General features: G+C 45.8%; 1 protein-coding gene across 4 annotated transcripts; it reads right to left on the bottom strand.

The window, feature by feature from the left end:
- Window positions 1-77: 77 nt before the first annotated feature.
- nr4a3 (nuclear receptor subfamily 4, group A, member 3) lies at window positions 78-20,655 on the bottom strand. Of its 4 annotated transcripts, XM_042226826.1 has the most exons (9): window positions 20,215-20,655; window positions 17,050-17,220; window positions 16,146-16,227; window positions 12,914-13,749; window positions 8,409-8,538; window positions 7,387-7,550; window positions 7,074-7,273; window positions 3,516-3,694; window positions 78-1,736 (listed from the first exon to the last, which is right to left on the bottom strand). In XM_042226826.1, the coding sequence occupies exons 3-9, from the start codon at window positions 16,207-16,209 to the stop codon at window positions 1,474-1,476; spliced, it is 1,836 nt and encodes a 611-aa protein (XP_042082760.1). In that variant the 5' UTR covers window positions 16,210-16,227; window positions 17,050-17,220; window positions 20,215-20,655; the 3' UTR covers window positions 78-1,473. The 4 variants fall into 4 exon arrangements, with proteins under 4 accessions (XP_042082760.1, XP_005937624.1, XP_042082761.1 ...); XM_005937562.3 differs by lacking the exon at window positions 16,146-16,227 and having other exon boundaries at window positions 17,968-20,655; XM_042226827.1 differs by lacking the exon at window positions 17,050-17,220.
- Between the last annotated feature and the right edge of the window lie 427 nt (window positions 20,656-21,082).

Genomic DNA, 21,082 nt, shown 5'->3' with positions numbered 1-21,082 from the left:
TTCAAAATATTAGTTTTGTATATATATATATATATATATTTATATATATTTATATCTATAGAATTTGATTTTTTTTATTTATTTTAAAACCGTCGTCATCATGAGGGTGTGAGTGGGTGGTGGAGGCCCTGGGGAGATTCCCATAGAGCTGCAGTCTGAGACACAAACACAGGTCGAGCTGTTTTGACAGGCTATGCCAGCTCTCGACAGCTTATAACACACCATGCATATGATCCTGGCTTGTCTAAGCGCACACACAAAGACGGTAGGCGATCATGTCCTCCACACTCACACAGCCGCCGCGATATATAAAACGATAAAGAAAAAGAGCATGAACGTGGAATGTTTCACCCCTGGACGTACAGCTGTCTGTCGAGCACCCTCCTCTCCCTGTCCCCCAGGCGAGCAGGTAGGGTGTGTGTCTGTGCTTCTAGCCCCTCTCAGGGTGTAAGTGCTTCCAAAGCCAATTTCTGTCCATGTTCATTCCTCCACACTTCTACTCGACCTATGATTTCAAACTGAGTTAATAAAACAAACAAACAAAAAAAAACAAAAAACCACATAGTAGAGAAAGTTCAAGTCTGGGTGACTCAGTCATCGATCGTTAGTGCACAGTATCTCCTCTGCTGTCTAAAGCAAGATGGGAGACTGTCTTTCTTTTTAGCTACTGACAGTACAGGACAAGTTTTTGTATTAAAATAATTTAGAGTTTGAAATTAGATTTCCCCTCCTCCTCCATCCCTTCCTCTTGTGGCGCGATAGCACTTAAGGAATTGCACTTGTAATTAAGAGCCCGCCTCAACAGCCACTTCCATGTGTTTATGAAACACCTGTGTCCTGTAACATTTTGGCCCACCTACGCCTACGCCGCTCCACCTCTGACATGTCGGCACATTTCGGAACGATCACCTCCCCCTCCCCGCACTCTCTCTTTTACATCGCCACCTCTCCCAGCCCTCCTTTCTAAATGGAAGTCCTCAGACAGAACGAGCCAGGCCGAAACACAGATAAACAGTACTCATAAACGTCGGTTCTTTCTTTGTTTTTTTTTTGTTTTTTGTTTTTTTTGCCGAATAAGCTGCAACCCAGATGGAGCGAGGACAGTCAAAAAAAGAAAAGAAAAAAAAAGTCACTTTTCTCCTGTCCATCTCAGCCTCATCATCCTCCCCCCTCCTCCCAGCTTGGGGCGAAACAGGAGGACCAAATAAAAAGTGGTAAAGCGTTTGAGTAATTGTCTTTTATACAGGTGAAAAGCATTTAGCTGGTAGTCCGTTTGAGTGAAAGGCGCTCTCGTTTGGTTGTCCCCGTCGAGTCAAAAATATTAGATTGGCTCTCCATGCGCTGCATCAGTCTTGAGAGAGAGAGAGAGAGTGCGTCTTCTCTCTCTTCTGGGTGTGTTTGCATGCTCCTTTGGGGAAAGGCCTTGACAGGACGTGATGTGGGTTCATTTTGCTGCATGGTTAGCCCGAGTCGTCAGTAGGGCAGAGTGTCCAGGAACCTGTCAATCAGTGGCGGAGGCGCTACCAGATCCTCCAGCTTCAGGTAGAAGATTCGCTGAAGGCCTTGGGTCCTCTGGGAACGAAGCTCTTCCCTTATACCCAAAATACGACTCAGAGAAGGCGCGGCTTTGGACGAGGAGGATGAAGGACTGCAGCCCAGGTGGTCTCTGAGACAACAGATCACTTTATTCTGCAACTCCTCAACCCGCTTTGAGTCCTTCAGACCGGGGATTTGCTCTGTAGATTCGCAAGAAAGAAAGACGGAGAAAGAGATGTTAGGAGAATAATCATTAAATGGCCAAAATAAAGTCAGTGGGGAAAAAAAATACACACACATATACATACATCAGAGCTCATTCAGCTGAAAGAGCATTAGCTACATCTTCTTTTATATTGAATTCCACCTCATTAGCCCGTATGGCTCATGTTCTTAACAGGCCTTAACCTGGCTCATTCACTACAGATCAATACTCAGTCTAATCTAATAAGCCCCCTTCTCACTGGTGTACGTCCACATGCACGGCTATATGAGCACATTTTTTATTTTCTTTTTTTAAACATTTGCACAGAAAAAAAAGTCAGTGCAATTTCAGAAATTAAGACAAAGAGCAGAACAGAAGTGCTCAACAGTTAGCTGATTATGTGGCCCTGTGAGCAGCAAAATGAAATTAGAAATGCACACACTGCTGCCCATAGCAACTCCAGTGGCACTCGTACAAGGCTTAATGTGACACTAACTCATTCTGCAGAGAACAGGGTGTCCAGCCCCCCAAACACAAACACACACATACAGGCACACTACGAGCTGTGCTGCAGGGAGGCTGCCACTAAGACCCGTCTCACTTTGAGGTATCCATTATCCGAAGCTTATTTACTGTTTGTTTATGTGACTCTTTTGTTTGTTGTGTTTGCCGCTGCAGAGTCACTCCGGCCCTCCTTTCAGCGCGGCTTTCAGACCTCTCGCCACACAATTCCGCTTCCCTGTCTTTCTTCCCGCTCTCCCTACCCCTTCTTTCTCTATGAGCGTGAGCTCCCGGGGAGAGATCGATGACTGCCTTTCTGCACAGGCCACTCTGAAGCGGTCGATCGCCTGGTGGCTCTGGTGGCTCTGTCGTGGCTTTGCGCTGTGTGCTTTGCCGAGGTGGCAGAGCGCCACTGAGAACACCGCAGACGCCATTCCAGAGCCGCGCTCCACGGTGGGCTGGTCGATCAGGAACAGAGTTAAGTGCTCCCCCAGAGGGTGAGGATGGGGTTGGAGGGCTCAGACAGAAAGAGGTTGAGGAAGAGGAGGCGGCGGGGGCAGGGTGAAATAAGGAAGCTAAGAGCAGGGGGAGGGGGATTTTTTTATTTAATTTAATTCTTTTTTTTTTAGCTACTGCACATTACTTTACAGCATCCAACACCCTAAAACTGTTTTAAAAAGATGAATATAAACACTTAACTGCAGACTAGTCTCTGTCGCCTGATGCATTTTAGCATTTTACTTAAAAAACGAAATCTGCCTCGCCTGCAGCGTGTGTGCTCTCAGAGCAGGCTGCGATTCTCCTTTCATTTTTCACACATGAACACTGATTAGAGGGCCAGGTGTGTGGCAGGTGCAGCAGGTGCTTCTGGGTATCAGGTTCTTGTTTCGGGGCAGAGATGTGTGGGAACACGCATGCACATGTGTGTCTTTAAGCGTGTGTCTGACGTTAGAGGATGTGTCCACCTGATCACTGTCACACTGAATCACCAGGAGGCAAAGCTCCGGACAACAGGAAGATGCTGTGTGTGTGTGTGTGTGTGTGTGTGTGTGTGTGTGTGTGCGCGCGCGCGTGCGTGTGTGCGGGCGAGCGAGCGAGCGAGCGTTTTATCTGTATATTCATGTTCAGCTTAAATGATTCGCAGTGTTTATGAGGAGTGGAGAGGCGATGTTAATAACTTTGAGCACAGGTGACTATATGCAACCACAGAATTAGGACCCCTTGATTCTTGTTCCTCTTGCTAGTAAGCTTGTGATTGAAAATCTGTGGTTACCTGTGAGCAGCACAAGGGCGGCCAGGCAGGCGAAGGCAGAGGTATCCAGATTTAGGTTCTGGAGGTGAGCGGAGAATTCCTGGATGGAGTCCAGCCACTCTCCGAACCCACGAAGGCACTGGAACCTGTGCAGCACCAAGCCGTTACAGAACACTAGTTTATCCTCCGACAGCATCGATCTGAGGAACCGAGAGAAAGAGGAAGGGGGGAAAAAAAAGAAGGAAATGGTGGACTGATTAGATCGCCGTTTTCCAGAGAAAACTGTATTTTCCCTCATGTATTGTAAATATAGCTTGAGATGCTGGGGCAAGGAAACAATTACAATAAAAAACAATGAGAAACCTGGCAGTGTGCGCACTCACGCAGAAACGGGACACACATCAAACACAAGCATGCAGCTGATTAAGGTTGTGTTTCCAAATTACAGCATTTTAAAACATTCCTGCGTTTCCTTGCGGCAGGGTGGGGTGAAGGGTTAGGGCAGAGGGTTGCTCTGTGTGTGCGTGTATATTTGCAGATAGATAAACTGTTATGGCTTTAATGTGCCCAGGCTGTGGTGTGCAGTGGAAACACAAGGTTTTAATAAGGAAATGAAAAGTCTTCTCAGATGTATTTAACCATCACTTACTCACGACACACAACATCCCACTTCTTTGACATCAAGCAGAGAAGGAGGGAGAGAGAGAGAGAGAGTGCAAGCAGAGGATGATGGAGACCTATGACTGGTCTCTATTAGTCTCTAAAATAGGAGCCCGCTCTTCTTTGGAGAGCTGCAACTGTGTTTAGTTGAAGAAGGATAAACTATGAGAGATGGAAGATCTAGGGGAGAAAGTGTGTACTTGGAAAACAGATGATATTAAAGAGAGAGAGAGCAAAGAGGGGAATTAGTGTGGAAAGGGAGGAAAGCCTCAAATTGCACCCTGCACAAACTTTGGTTTGGCAGTTATGAGGATAAACTGCAACGCTATTTGTGTCTAATTAGACTCAGTTCAAAAGAGACACGCCGTTAGGCCAGACACATGCACATACATGAGAAAGCATTAACAACTAACATCAAAAACAATTAGCACCAGCGATCGGGACCAAAATATTCTTTGTACTTCCAGGAAATCACAAGAAGAGAGCACAGAGAAGAAAGTGAATAACAGGAAGAGGTTGAGAAACGATGCCCCTCACCTATTCTCACCTATTGCTGGGGAAGAACAGCAAATTTGTTTTTGATTTCGATCCCTCGTATCATCTCCTCTAGGCTGAGGTTGAAGTCCTGACTTCTTGTCAAACATCTCTCACAGAACAGATTCACCTAATTTTTCATTGCTGCACGAGGTGCGACCTTAATGTTCCGCATGTGAAACTCAAAACTTGTACTTGGCTGATCAAAGTTATATCATTGAGCACCCTTGAAGCCAGCAAAATTCATATTTTTAGATCACTCCCTGGAAGTTCTGCTCTGAACTCCTGCACCTGTGTGCCTGCGATTACACCCGGGGCCTCAGACTTGCACACAGACCACTTAACTTCTGTGTCAAACTGGCCCCACGGTCATGTTGGGGCTCATCGCTGGTGATGAAAGCTGGATCTTCTCTTATAAACAAAAAAGCAGTTTTTAGTGGAAAGGTCTGCAGCATTCAAGACCAAAGGTACCGCAGTAGACGACTGGAGGGATGATCGTCGTTTACGTTCCACATTCCCCATGTTGTGCCTCGTGAATTTGCAGAATTTGACTGTAATGCACTGAAGGCATCTGAGGGAGGAATATTCAACACAGACAACCAGACCAGCACAGTCATTGCTCACTTTTCCCCGAAATAAAATTAAAGCTGAAGTGTTTCTGATTTGATCGAGCGTGTATCACAGGGGCACAGGAGCACAATGTGATTTGAGGGACTAAAATCAACAGCATTGCTCCAGAACACCTCGTGAAGGGAAGATCGGTCAAAATTCAAAACTTTATTAAAAGTTTAGCGTCAGCAGGGTCATTTTTGGAGAATTTCGCGAACATGAGCGTGAACAGTCCTTGTCGATGCACGTTTGGTGATGTATATTAGTACCTGTTATTTCCATAACATACCGGCTGTATTTCTGTGATTAAGTAAACACAGAGCTGACCAAATAATATCTCACAGGACCATTTCACCCGTGTGAGATAGTGCCACTGGAGCAAAAATACACAGACAGGCTGGTAGATGCGTATCTAGGCAGATGCACGCACGCACACAAGCACAGGTGGATGTCTGCCACACATTCCACTCACCCCTGACTACGCTGTCACCACGGTAATCGACCAATAACCACAGAAACTGTTAGGTAACGGGGTGCTTACAGCAATGCCGGCCCAGAAGAACGAAGCAAATTTACTCTATGCACTCTGAGCACACACTCACAAGCACACAGACGCACGCTTGAGTGAGGGTCTGCGGGGCATCTAGGTTCAGCACGGGGTCAGCGAGGAGATGCGCTGCATCCATCGCTCCCACGGAAGACAGAGAAAATAAGACAGCGCTGTGTTTGTGTGCATTTTCCTCTCTGCCGTGGGAGTTTGGCCGATTGGAAGATGAGCAGTGTGTGTCTGTGTGTGTACGTGTGTTTGAAAGAGGCCCCTATGAGTCCACCCTTTAGAGTGAGTCAGAGTCCCAGCCTGATCACCCCTCCTGCTGGGACTGTGATGGCACCGCCCATCCTCTACCCACCCTGCACCTGGACCTACGCTGGGAGGAGGACAGAAAGTTGGGATTCTACATCATCAGCGAGTGTGAGTAAGTGTGCGTGTCTCACTGTGTTGGTCTTCTGCCCTAGACGACAGCGCAGACAAAGAGATGAGCTTGTAGCCCCCCACCACCGCCACCATCTTCTACCCATAAATTTAACCAGCCGCATGCCTTGCAAGAGCAAACTGGTAACCCAGGGTAATTCTGAGGCAAAGATGGGCCGGGGCAGTCACAATGGCACCACAGGTATCCATCAGTGAGACACACACGTGCTCTCTTGCTCAAACACACACACACACACATACATACATCAGGGGGCGCATGAGGTAAATGAAGCCCATTGTGTTTTTATGTCGGTCAGCTGAACTGAATATGTATTTCCTTCCATAACAGCGGCTCTTTTCAGTTACTCAGCTGACTAACTTTGAGATGGAAATTGATCTTGTCAATTCACAGTTCACAATGTTAGCACAGTTTTAGCCCGCAGAACACACACACAGATCTCTCTGTGCGTCAGATATCAGACGAGCAGAGCGGAACTCTGTGGGTGTAGCTGCTGTCATAGCTACAGACTCCATTCATAATTTGGTTCATATGGCGATTACTCAGCTCCACTCCTCCCACTCTGGAGATACACCAACACAGCAGCACACAGCTTTGCCAGCACAGTTATGCACTGTACTTTAATCGGAAAGGGTTTAAGTGCCTCTTGTTTCTGAGACGCTAAGCAAAACAAAGTTGCCCGTACAAGTGTAAGTCGGTGTGGTTCAAAAGCTTGAGAGGTGTGCATAGGAGTGGAGATCCAAGTTTAAAACAGGTGTTAAAAGAGGCTCCATTTCTGCCTACTTACCTGTGAGCCAATCGCAGCACAAACAGCTCCAGGAAGGCGGAGTCTATGAGCAGGTTCTGATCGTCACGCTGAAGCTCGGAGAAGCCGGGCAGCCTCTCCGCCCAGCACCTTGTGGTCTCCATCGAGATGGTGAGTAGCCTGTAGAAGAGGTGGATGTGTTCGACGTCCGAGGAGGAGGATGGCGGGTCGGCAGCGCTGAACTGCAGATCAAGAAAAGAAGAGAAATTACTGAAATAACTTGTAAACTATCTGTATTCGAAATTAAACTAATGCATTTCTCCAGTTGAAATGAATTGTTAAGGGCATGGGTTACCTGGCTGTAGTCAAGGTCACGAGGTGTGCAGTGAGAATAAGCCCTGAGCAGAGCAGAGAGGAGGCTGAGGGGTGGAGAAGGAGGAGATGCCTCCGTCTGCAGGGGGCTCTTTGGTTTGGAAGGCAGACGACCTCTGCGCCCCTTCAAGCTGTCAGTACGCACCACTAAAACAGAGAAACACAGAAGGCAAGAGGTTTTTGAGTTGGACGTGGAAATATAAACTCTGTATGCACAGTCAAGTTCTACCCTCCAGCGGACCGGCTTGATATCAGCTTTTCATCACAGCGAAATAACGACTAAAAGGTTGGGAGAGCTCTCTGCAGGAGTGCTCCCAACATTGCCACGATCTCCACACACAGGAGGCCACGAGCCAGCAGATGGCAGTGGAGCTGTTCTGCAGGCTGCAGACGGACGTGTGTTAATGCAACACAGAGACATCCAGTATGCATTTTGTGTGGGTTTGTTTGCGTTTATGCATGTGGATATGTGGGTGGGGGTATTACAGGGTGTGAGACAGGTGACAAACCTCATGGGAATGGGGGCAGTTTGAGTGTCACGCTGATTCTACACATCATCGAAACGTGTCTGTCTGTGTGTGTGCCCTATGCAGCAACAGTCAACGCATCAGATGTGGTGAACACAATGACATAACGGGAGAATCTTTGCGTAAGATGGTCAGCTTTGAGGCTCTGCTAAACAACACTGAACTCAGGGGCTTTAAAGGTGGCAGGGACTAATTGGTATGATGTGTATCATACTTTCTTCCAACCACAGACAGGCGTTTCTGCATAGACAGTTGTGTGATGCTACCACAGGCTGGGCCATTACCGGCCTATTAACCACTGACTGCAGAGACGGGGGCTATGATCACTGACTGCAGGTCTGATTAGTGTTGCATTATTAGAATTAACTCTCAAGAGTCCAATGCCACCATCGGGTCACCTTTATGACACTTGCATTGAAGCAGTTGTGTGCATATGTGCTTGTTTGTGTGTGTGTGATTCAGGTGTGTGATCTCCTACCTTCCTTCACCATCCCCACGCTCAGACACTTCTGAAAGCGGCAGTACTGGCAGCGGTTGCGTCTCCTCTTGTCCACAGGACAGTTCTTACTGGCCAGACAGACATACTTGGCGTTTTTCTGCACGGTGCGCTGGAGAAAGAAGAAACAGGCATGCCGATAATCAGCCTCCAAACACAATCAACACCTAATATTTGATTTGTTTAATTCAATTTCTCTCTCTCTCTCTTTTTCCTTGCCCGTCAAAGAATGAAAGCGAAGCTCGCAGGTCAGATTTTAATTACGCGCTGAAAGGCGGCGGTGACATCAGTATAATTAGATAAAATTAATTTCCCAACAAGCCTCGCCTGCAGGAGGGACAATTTTATTAGCGCCGCAGCTGACAATAGAGATCCAGCGCGTGGCGTGCGGAGGCGGGTCCCTTGAGACGGGGTAGAGTTGGGTGGGTGAGGTGGAGAGGGGTGGGGGACGAGCGGCCGCGAAAGCTGCCTGATCAGATTGTTTGTGAAGCTCGCGGGTCAGCTCGTGGCACCTTCGGGGCCTCGCGCATCGCGCCTCTCTCAATGGGCCCCGCGGGAGCTGTTTTCTCCTCCGCTGGCTCGCGCGATTATTACTGACCTTATTAAAATGAAATCAGAAACGGGCCACGTGGGAGGGAGTGGAGAGGGGGGCTCAGCGAATACAGGGAGGACAATAAGTGAGATTGTAGTGCGCGCGCATCTATGGGGCCAATCCTGCGCGCTCGTGACCGCGTATTGAAGGCAATACTTTGAACGGACCGTCCCAGTAAAAGCACGAAGTTCTTCACTCGCAGCACGAACAGACCGCAGACCGACATTATCAGTTCCAATGAGGCCCGAAGGCTCCACGCTGCCCGTGTCTGACAGGAGATTACACTCGGGGGTGAACCTGCGATGACAACACCGTAAAACCCCCACAAATACTCACTTTACCACCGCGTTTACCCGCTGTGACTCCAGCACTCCACTCAGGCAGCGCCTATAACTGAACTGTAATTTACACATAACGGAAGTGCCACGGCTTCTTTAACGCTTCTAAAACACATCAAAACAAATAAATCCAATTAGGAACCCCTCGCGCCGCACATGCCCGTCCCCCCCAGGAGACCAATAACACACCAATTATTCCATATGCTTCGGCGCGAGTGCGGAACCGACGCGTAATGGGCGCCAGTGCCGGATGAGAGTCGTTGCCATGGCACCGCAGATCGCTGTGAATGTCTCCTTTCATCCCTTCAATGGTCGGCGACCCGTGCGCGCGAGGATAAGTAAGTTATGGTCATTAATGTGGTCGAGAAAGGGAGAAAGGGGGGTGGGGGATGCATCCAGTTAGATGGTGTCCGGACTAAACATGAGGAAGGCTGAATGACGTGCGCAAACTTTTATTTACACTTTTAAATAGGTTCGGAGTCATTTACGCGATTTTTCCCGATACTGACTAACAGTAAAGCCCACGCGAACACGCCCGGAGCGTGTTCTAAAGATAACTGTGACTCTTTTTTGTGTTTTCCTCTCTGAAACTTTAAAATCTCCGGTTTCCCTGGCGGTGTGCTGGGCGGTGCGCATAAAGGTGAAAGTGGAGTAGTCTATAAGCTAAGTTAACCCTGCTGTTTGTTCAAGGAGGAAATTCTTCAGTGACCTCAGGCTTAATTTAGATGTCTGTTTCCAAGAAAAGCCTGAGTTTGCAATCATCAATTAAGGGCGCGATAAATTAAGCTCTCATGAGCGAGCGCTGGCCCTTTCTCTTCTCTGTCTGTCTGTTATCATCTGTGTGTCTGCGTTTGTGTGTGTGTGTTGGTTGGGGCTCTTGTGACTTTGCTTTCTAATAATCAGCAAAAACGATGACTGGAGTCACTATCAAAGCTTCAAAGCTATAACTAGTCTCTGATGTGATGTGTAAATATACATACATATATATATGTGTGTGTGTGTGTATGTGTGTGTGTGTAGTACACTTTGTTCTAGTTCAATTAATTTAATCTTCCCTGTCATTTTTCCTCGTGTTTACCCCAAATTTCATTAAAATAACAAGTTTAAATTTACTTCGCACCAGGCCATATTGTTTCTGTGGGCAGGAACTGGATTAAAGTGAAAAAGTTTCAGTTAGATGTTGAGTCAGAATTGAGGAATGAGTGGTGTGCACTGAAAGCACATTCACAATTGAAAGTATTCTGACAGGAGTGCAGATACTGTGGCTGTTGTAGGGGCCAGACAGAGGCGTGCAGAGACAGATTCTTGACATGTAACATGTACTAATAGCCTCGGCTTAAATTAAAAGCCTTGAGGGACTTTGCCCTCTCCAACCCATCTTAAATCCCAACCCCCCTCTGGTTGCTTCCGACCGCTGATTCTCAGTTTCTGCCGTCAAAAAAGTGCAAAAACACATGTAGACATCTGTATCCGTGAGCTGACTTTACTGTTTTTATAACTCTAAAATCCTACACACTGGGTTTATATGATCAGCTTACACGTTTCCGAGCTTGTTTTTCCAATTATCTTCACCAGCACACGGATGCTTACCATAATTTCTAGGACTAACATACCAAGCAAGCCCTGGAAAACTAAAACAGTGTGTAGCAGGTCTAAAACAGCTCACCGGTTGGTTAGTACAGTGGGTGCATGGAAACAGGGGACTTTAATGTTCTTTTTTTTGATAACATAATGTATTATACTAACAGTTGGAACAGTTTTTTATTTTATTTTAAAAATTGAAATACTGAATAGGTTCACTAAATTAATGGAAACCCGTGAATGGAACACATTATTCAAAATAATAAACATGCCCCAAAAAAAAAACAAAAAACAACAACCCTGACTTGTTTAAGAGCTAAAATTAATTCACGGGGAAAATGTGCTTCAAATTGCACTAATGAAATAATAATTTACAGCAAGCCTCTACAATGGTTTAATGCCTAATAACTATTCATGGATAATTAAATATAATCAGGAAAATATTTTTTGGGCACAATAAAACCATCAGGATAATGGAGGTGATGTGCCTGAGAATATGTGAACAAGGAGCAGGTGTGTGTGAGACACACGATTTAGTTTCTGCTGCTGCCGCTGCATCCTGGATTCACGGGGTAACAGTGTGAAAAAAACACATGTTACAGTATGTTTTTCTATATGTGTGGTTGCCTGCATATGTTGCGTGAGGCGGGGATGGCTCGCTGCATCTGCATATGTGTGTGTATGTGTGTGTGTGTGTGTGAAAGGGAGTGTAAAGGAAACATAGCGAGGTTTGACAGGCTTTGTGGCTGCGGAGGGAACACTGCAGCGAGCAGACAGCCCGCAGCCTGCTGCCACCAGACGCTGCTTTCATTAATTACTAAATAAAAACAAATTGTGAAACTAATTGAAAGGAAGGATAATTCATTTCCACCTACCAGAGGCATTATTCAATTACCTCGGTGTGTGCACCCTCCTTCTTGCTGTCTCTTAATTTTAACTCTCGTCTCGTGCAGCCAATAGAATGCTTAACAAGTGTGCCGGAAAATGTTTTAATTCAAAAACTGTGCAAATGAATTACTCCACTGTCACCGAGTGCGAGTTCACTGTAATTCCAAGTGATGTGCCACTAAGCCTCAAATATATATGTATACACGCACATGCACAGCAATATAATATCTCGCTTGTCACGTCTGTTGTATTTTATGACTTGCAGCATGAGGAAAATGGAAAATGAGTCTGACTAAAAACCGGCTCTTGGATTGTGTTAAACTGTGTTGTCAGCGCGTTAGCACGTGCGGCAACATGGGATGTGAGACAGCAGGTTCAGAAGTGTTAGGTTGAATCACTTGAGGGACCAAATTTCAAACAGATTCATATCGGGTTGAGCATTATGCAAGAGAATTGTGGTCAAATTCGTGGCCGCCAATTGACTAAAAACACGCCGTCAGAAAACTGATTTCAAGAAGGATTCCTTCACCATTACGTGCTCGCACACCGCGTTATTTCTGAGTATCTGAGCTCCTGAACACAGCTGTTATTTTGGAGAGAATATATGTTTTTATCATCCTGTGTTCTCATGCAAGCAATCACAAACACACACGCACACATATACACAGAGCCAGTGCTTATGCACACTTTGCCCACTTGGTTGCTGGGAGAAACGACCCCTGTGGGTGTGTTGTGCTTTCGCAATGACTCTAAAGACGATTTAGAGAGTACAGAGAAGGGTGTAGAGTGGGAGCAAGGCAAATGCTAGCAAACTGCTCCGACTTAAATACGTCAGTCAGCTTGCAGCCAGTTTACAGACTCTGGCTGAGATTTTAAAGATGGAAAGTCTGTTATGAATGTGATAGGTTAGAAACAAGAAGGAATACTTCAAAAGATGCAGAGGGGTACAAATGAGGGACAGGTGCGTGATGTCTTATTAGAAACCACAAGACTCAGAAGTACAAGAAAACACAAGAAAACCAAAGACCAGAAAGGTTGAAACTAGAGGAAGACTTTAATAATAGCTGTGGGTTGTTGTTTTTTTTTACCTTGAAGAAGCCTTTGCAGCCCTCACATGTGCGTACGCCGTAGTGCTGGCAAGCCGCGTTGTCTCCACACACCGCACAGGTTCCCTCTCCCTGTGGGCCACGTGGGGGTGGAGAGGGCAAGCTGTCTGCTAGTAGAGGGCCACAAGGTCCAAGTGCCAGGGAGCGAAAGGCGAGGCTGCTGCTCCCTGCTCCACGGTGCAGCTGGTACAGAGGCTGCTCCAGGGGTGGGACGTGAGGATGGGAAACTGATGATGAGGAGGAAGAGGAGGAAGAAGAGGTGCGAACCAGCCCTCCTCCCAGGCTGTCATAACCGCCGACGCTGCCTCCACTGTGGGGCGGCGAATGCTGGTAGAAGTGCGGAAAACGGGGGGACTTGAGGGGGCCGGTCTCCAGGCTGGAAGGTAGAGAGTGAGGGTGAGAAGGAGCCAGGGGGTGCTCCTCCCCCCACAGGAAGGAGGTGCCCGGCTGGGGTGGCAGAGACGGGGTGGTCGGAGTGGAAGGGGGAGACTGTTTAAAGTACATGGTGGAGGAGGACATGGCCTCCAGGGGTGGGGCAGTTGGGTAGCTCTCCTCCTCCTTTTTGATGGTGGGCCTGTGCGTGGGCATCTGGTAGAGGCACGAGGACTTAGGCTCGTAGCTCCCGTCCACAAAGACATTGAAGCTTGGGAGAGAGGTGGTGGCAGCTGCAGAGATCTCACCCCCACCCAGGTCCAGCTTGGTGTAGTCGGGGGTCATGAGGTCAGAGCTGTAGCTTTCAGTCTGGTAGCTGAAGGACTGGCCAGAGTAGGCTGAGCCTGGAGGGGCCGGCCCGTACTGAGCCTGCACACAGGGCATATCTGTCGGAGGAAACAGAGCACACACGCAGGTTAGAGCTGCGTGGCACATCAGACCACATGTATCCCAAAAGCTTCACATTCCCATGTTAGTAGGCCACAGCTATATAGCAACAATCACTGGGCAGAGAAGAAGAATTTATGACATTTTACAAACAGTGATTTAATCAGAGAAGCAGGGCTTCATGTTCAGTAAATCTGCAGGATACAGGCAGACTCTATTGGATGCACATGCACACAGTGGTAACACTTAACAGGGTCAACCATTAAAAAAAAAAAGAAACAAAAACAATCTGCACAGCTCTATTGGAACAGGCAGTTTGCAGAGTGTTATAAAAGTTTTTCTTTCAATGAAGAGGCTGTGAAAAGCTTTAACCAAATCTTTCCATTTGATGCAATTTACACCCATTTCTGCTGTTAACACTTCTTGCACTTGCACTGAGTAAGTACAGCAAAAAAAGGGAAAAAAAACCCTGAATACTGAAACACACACACACACACAAAACTTCGAACATTGCTGATTTTCCTAGTTAGTCAAGTTAGAGAAGCTGCAGTTGATGATCCTGAAGCTCAAATACAAGAATCTGTATGTGTGTGTATTCTGGTTAGTCAGATGGAAAAGCAGATGAGATAACATTAAATAATAATGGAACCCCATGGTGGTGCTGGATGCTTGCTGCACAGACCCTTCACACACGCGTGCACGCACACCCTCTCATGCACACGCACACTGAGATAAAGACGGACACGCAGACACAGATATTTCCTCTAACTGCTGCAGACGCCAGTCGACATGTCTTCACTTTCCCCCCTTGATTTAATTCTGCTACAGCAACAGGCCACCAGCTCATCGTTTCTCTGTGTGTGTTTGTGTGTGGACTATATGGTCTTATCAAAACTCTTACGTAATATACAACGCCTGCGTTTGCGTGCGTCTGCACGTGTGTGTGTGTGTGTGTGTGCATAATAATAATCAGTCATGAGTGTCAGCGCAGGCAGGGTTTTGTGGTGTTTGCTCGTCTCTCCCGAGCAGGGAACTGTCAACACTGCGCTGCTCCCATTGACGCCCAGCATGCGCGCGCTCTGCCGTAATCGCCCCCTTTCCCTGTACGTCATGTTTGTCTAGTCAAATACGGGATATATCGGTCCTGCAGTTGTTAAAGCGTTCACAAATACCTCCGCCAAAGCGGTCTCACCTGAACTTTTATCTATTTATAAAGCAAGAAAAAAAAGGAAAATAGTCCTGATTTTATATATATATATATATTTTTTTTTTTTTGAGATAAATAATTTTTTAAAAAATTCTTTTGCTATAAACTTTTTTTTTTTGAAATAATTCTTATTAATTTTTATATTTACCATTAAATATACAAGCACAGTGTATCAGCAGGCTCATTAAGCCGCTACATTTATTTCCTTCTTTTTATTTTAATTGAGGATATGAGTCAAGCTGTAGGCATACGTGTGCTTGACGTCATCAAGATTTTTTTTCTTCTTCTGCGAGTGACCAGCTCTTCAACCCACGTGGAAAAACACACATGCAGCATTAAGGGCGTCACGGGGCCTTTCTGGGCTATACCTAAAGACCTTTTTTTAAAAAACTGATTATGCATCAGAGGAGGAAGAGAACCAGAGAAAGAAAAAACAAACTGAAAAAAGGAGAGTACAGTGGTAAAGGTTGCGGCTCTCTGTGTTGTGTCAGTAGGTCAAGCCTCAGATTAGGGGCCATCAGTGTAGAAATGTGTGCAAGACTTACTGCACGTGGCACATGCACATGTTTATATTTAAATATGGTAAATTTCTGGTTTTTCTGTGAAGAGATGAAAGAATGAGAGAGAAAAGGGTAGGAAGGCTACAAAGTAGTGTGATGTTTGTCTGTCGGGTGAGTAAAGAAATTCCTTCTGGTACACACACACACCACCACCACCACCACGTGTGTTCATCTGCTTATAATGTTCACGATGTCAACATGGACTTGTATATGTTCATTCTACCAAAAGCATACACCCTTATCCTGAAAACCTGTAAAACCACTTGTCTCTGCGAGTGTCTCACCGTCTTCGTTACTTGACTTTTGTTGGCGTGTCTAACCTTCACTCACACACCCATGCTTACAAACTTGCATCCTCTTTTACACACTCACCACAAGTGCAAATAGAGATCCATCACCGGAGCTTCTTAGTTGTTAATGTCACCAAAGCAAGTCAGTGTAGGGGATTCTCAAAAGTCCAATACCACCATCGGGTCGCCTTTATGACACTTGCATTGAAGCAGTTGTGTGTATATGTGTCTGTTTGTGTGTGTGTGTGTGTGTGTGTGCAAGCAAGAGGACAGACAACCCAAGCAGAGTCAGACATAGGTGGTGCAGCATAGTGAGGCAAAGGGAAACAGTCTCTAACCTCGAGGTGTGCATTTCAACTGGACAAACTGCAGCTGTTCCAATAACTGAGTGCGCTTGTTCATTGTCAGAATGCCATAGATCTAACAAATGAAAACATGAAGGTGCAGACATAAATTACAAAAACACAGATTTTCTTTATATCAATAAACTATAAAACATTTTCGGGGAGTCAGCGTCCCACAGCGTAGAGTGATTTTTACTTTTTTCCCTTTACACTGTGCACACAAAAATAACAAAAAAACAAAACACAAAGCACAGAGACACACTTACACAACCAGTTACTTCAGGGTATACAGTGTAGTTTCTATATTGAATTACAATGGACAAAATTGTGTGTGTGTGATTGTATTATATATAAATATATATATGATTCACATTTCGCCTCCAGGTTTTGGATATAGGTGTGCCTGGCCTCAGAATTGTCTTATCTTAATGACTGAAATGTCAGCTCACTTGCCAGACAAAATCAACCCACACACATACACATGGGCTCACGACTGCAGCACAAACAAAAGATCACCAGAACATTCAAGAAACTTCAACTCATATTTTGACCTTTAACAGGAGTAAAAGAGCATAAATATACACATAAATAAAACGACTGCCTACCAGCTGATATTCAGATCTAACCCCTGTGTTTTAAACTACTAAATAAAAATTATATATATGTATATATATATATTTTTTCAATTTTTGGGAATGTTGTTTTTTTTTCTTTTCCCCCCACAATAAAACAATCACCCGACTCATATCACCAAGCACTCCACAACAGCAACACGAAATGAAAGTGTCAGAGCCGCTGCACTCGTTACAAAAGCATCAGATGAGAAAGAGATTAAAAAAGAAAGAAAGAAAAAAGGGTAAGATGAAAGTGAAGACAGACTGAGCGCTTGTTTCTGTACCTGGTGAAAGAGCCTCGCGCTGAATGGTGCTGGGTGTCCGGGATTTAGGGGTGGCGTGGCTGCGGCCGGGGCAGGGCTCCTGGAGCGGGGAGGGCTCGGCGGGCGTCGCTAAGGAAGTGTCCGACCGCCGGGGCTCCGAGCTCGGCTGGGCGCGCTCTTCCGAACCTGTGCCTGGGTGAGACATGGCTGTGTTAAAGCCAGTGGCAGGCTGAATAATCAGGTAAGTGCCTCAAACGCTCGTAAAGACTTAAAAAAAAAAGAAGATTACTCAAAGAGAAGCGAAAATTTATTTCATTTTTTTTCTCCCTCAAGAATGAAGACCTTTGTTTAAATTGCTTCCACAAACTTCAGCAAATTCAAATTCGGTGTTCAAAATTTCCTCACACTTTTAGAAAAAAATCGGACAGAGAAACATTTTTGCACAATTTAAAGACAACCAGCAAAGCTTTCGTGTCATCTCAAAAGCAAATCGTTATTGGCACAAAAATCTCATCTGAGAGATTCAGTCAGTTTATCGGGTTTAAAAGCAGTAGAAAGAGATAACAGGGGATGTAAAGCACTGCGCTGAGACGGCGCAAATTCAAATAACTACCAGTGCACACGCTGGAAGGCAAATTAGGGATAAGATTTAGACTTTTACATCCAACATAGGGCAATTCTGACAATAAATATGTCACTGAGTGCATCCTACAAAGAGAACCACAACTGAGGACTTTGGGTTCATTTCAAAACTTTGCCTACGTGGGCGACAGGTTTCATTTTAGCACTAACGTCTTCGCCGTTATTATTATTATTATTATTATTATTACTGCCTAACAGATATTTTGCACCGTAAAACAGAAATTCCACCAGTCAACAAACTATGCACGACTTCTGAAACAAAATAATAATAATGAAAAAAAAAATCATAATACAGACCTACAAAAGTGACAACTTTTATAAAAGCAGCTTGCGCCAGTGCCTCCGGGCCATCGCTTTTCTTGCCTCTAATCACCGCCGCATTCGCCTGCTCAGGGTTCATCCAGAGGGGAGAGAGAAATCTAGAAAACTGTGAGTCGGACCTGAAACCAGACCAGCGGGCTCCCGTGCGCCGTGCGCCTCCGACTCCCTCTCACTGCAGCAGGGCGCACCGTGGCCGGAGGATTTCAAGGCCCAGAGCGCCCCCTTTCTGTAACACACTCCTATATACTCTATCTCTCTCTCACTGTGGCTCTCTCTCCGCCACACATAGACCCCCTCTATGAGACGGTCAAGTTGAGAAGACCACGCAGTCTCCCTGTGTGTATCGCAAAACAGCTTGGTGACAACCCTCATACGGATCAAGACTAGGAGCACCTGCAGCTTCATGTCAGTAGCCACTTTTCACCAAACTTTAAACCACTTCTCAAAGGATTTACTGGACACCCACGAACCCCCTGTCCGTGGTTCTTTTGTCGGAATATGGCTTTTATATAGATGTAATCCCTCCCAACAGCCCCCAAATAGGTTGGAATAAACAAAAAAGCACAAACCAGAGTAAACAGACAAGTCAAGCTGTATAACATTTATTTGATTAGGGCTGATTTGGAACAGTTAAGCCATTATTCAATTGTGTATGGAGCCATTTGAGCACTGAGAGAAAAAAAGAGACATCTTTAGGCCTGAAAAATGATTTTGTTACAGTAACAGCACAAATGGGAGTCAATTTGAAATAAGCTGAAGTCATCTCATTCTTACATAAAGTTGTGAAGCTAAACCCGTAACTGCGTAAATACGCTCTAATCAGAGCCTCCGAGGGGAGTTAAAGAGATGAAGATGAAGTGTTTTTACTTCAAACAAACTTATTTTTGTACAAAGTGAGACATTCTGCCTTTTTCTAACTTTTTTTTTAATGAACCCGCGGTCTCCCCCTACTTTATTCTCAGACCGAGCCGGCCGGTGGGGCTCTGGCCCTGCGCGCACCGGTAACCAAGAGAACGACAAAAGAGCTGTAAAGCACGCGCCCCGGAGCGCCGGTAGCCCCCGGTAGCCCCCTCGCACCAATAACCCCGGACAGCGCGAGGCTTCCAGCAAACAGAAACAGAGAAAAGAAAGGACATAAAGGAGAGAGCAGAGAAATATGCGAGTAGCCTAGCCTACTGTAAATCAGCCCTGAGTGGGAGCCTGTCACTGGAGCCTGCGTGCGCGCGTTCGTGCGTGTATGCGTAAACCTGAGTGTGTGTGAGGGAACTGAGGGGGGGAAAGAAGGTAAAACCAGCAACTTACTTATGTACCTCAACCCGGTGTTGTCAGCTTATTATTATAAACTATGTGACTGGCCAAGAGGCACGATAGCTGCTGGAGCATGCTTCACGGTGGGCTTCAGAAATGTTGTTGTGGCTTTATGCTTGAGGGTGTTTTTCCTGCGATACATGGCTCATGAAATTCGGAGGCAATTTGAGTACCAGTGTATCTTGGGCCAGTTTTATTATATACGGGTTAATGGTAACTGTACGCTCACTCCATGTTACTGAAGGTTAGCGCAGTCCGGCACAGACAGCCGAGCGATATCTAAACTCAAACACACCCACAACCTCACAAACACGCACTTACACACATCTATGTATATAAATACATTTTATAAACAGACACCACCCCCTCAAAAAATTAAAAATTAAAAAAAAAAAAAACTCCGATAAGACACCCCCCCCCCCACACACACACACAAAACCCAAACACACCATGGCTTGAAACCAAAGAGCATTAAGTCTCTTCTCCGAGCTCCTGCCTGAATGTAGGTTACACCGCTCTCCACTCAGACCATTTGTGCGTCCGACTCCACTATTCATTGTGAGAGTGAGAGGCATCTCATTTCCATGACAACCGGAAAGGATACGATACCTTCTCCAGCGCAAATTAAATTCAGAGTTCAGCCTCATTCGCCGTAGAAGAACCCACACATAGGCACAGACCAACAAACATGACCGGCAACACGCGTGTGCCGGTGGCTGACGTGAGCAGCAACAGGTTAGGCTCACAAAGTTGGGCAGCACGCGCACAGATGATGTTAGAGTAGTAAATCCATCATGGCTTTTGATTTAGGTGGCGAAAAATTAAATACGTAAAGCTGAGGGTTATCTTCTTTCGGCGTGTTTCCGCCAAGATGTGAGGCAGAGCTTTACAGATTCATTCATTCAGTTTACTTACTTGTTTGCTGTAGCGGTTCCGTCTTTACATGTAGTGGGCTAATAACTTCGCGTGAAGTATCCGTTTTCCATCCAGAACAACCGCAAAGAGGTAAAAATAATGACAGGAAAGAAAAATAATAATAAAAGCACTCTTAGTGATGTCGGAGAGGCGCTGGATTCGTCGGCATTAGAAAAAGAAAAGGAAAAAAAGTTCCGTTCCTTCCACTTACTTTTTCTAAAGTATAAAAAGTAGAAAATGAAATAAAAAAGAAATCATCAAACTCCCGAGTGGCTCTAAGGAGCGAGTCTGCGTCCGTCCCCGTGCTGCTGAGTGTGTCAGTGCTGATGGGTGCTTTGCAAAGTGTGCTCTTGTAACGCGCGTTTGTTTATGTGCGCCGTCTGAGGGGAGAAAGTCAAATAGTGCATTTATGTGGGCTCTGCCTCCACACAGAGCTCTTGGTATGCGCTACGTCAATGTGACGCCATGGGAGAGGTGACGTCACCCAGTGTAGAGCTCTCTCTCTCTCTCTCTCCGTACAGTACAAGACACATAAGCCCCGTGTGCCGTGCCAAGGAAAGAGAGAGCGAGAGGGGTGGAGAGAGAATCTGAGAGAGCCAGAGAGCGAGGCGGTTGGTTTGATGGTTGCAGGAGAGGAAGCCGAGGGGGATCCGGCGGGCGAGCCTGCACCACTAGCAGGAACTGTAAAGAGGCTGTTCTTCTAGATTACTTAATCAACAAAGTATAAAGTAAACACAAAACCTTAAAAAAATGCAAACAAATATTAATAAAATAGATTTTAAATTTAGGTTCATCATCAAAATATCCTATTTCTCTTTCTGCAAACACAGCATATTAATAAAGGTAACAATAATATTAGTCATGAGCA

Source organism: Haplochromis burtoni, unplaced genomic scaffold, assembly GCF_018398535.1.
Source record: "Haplochromis burtoni strain Fernald_Lab_line unplaced genomic scaffold, NCSU_Asbu1 Contig_230, whole genome shotgun sequence".
Taxonomy (NCBI): Eukaryota; Metazoa; Chordata; class Actinopteri; order Cichliformes; family Cichlidae; genus Haplochromis; species Haplochromis burtoni.
The sequence above is the reverse complement of the archived record's forward strand: the minus strand, read 5'-3'. Positions and strand labels throughout refer to the sequence as shown.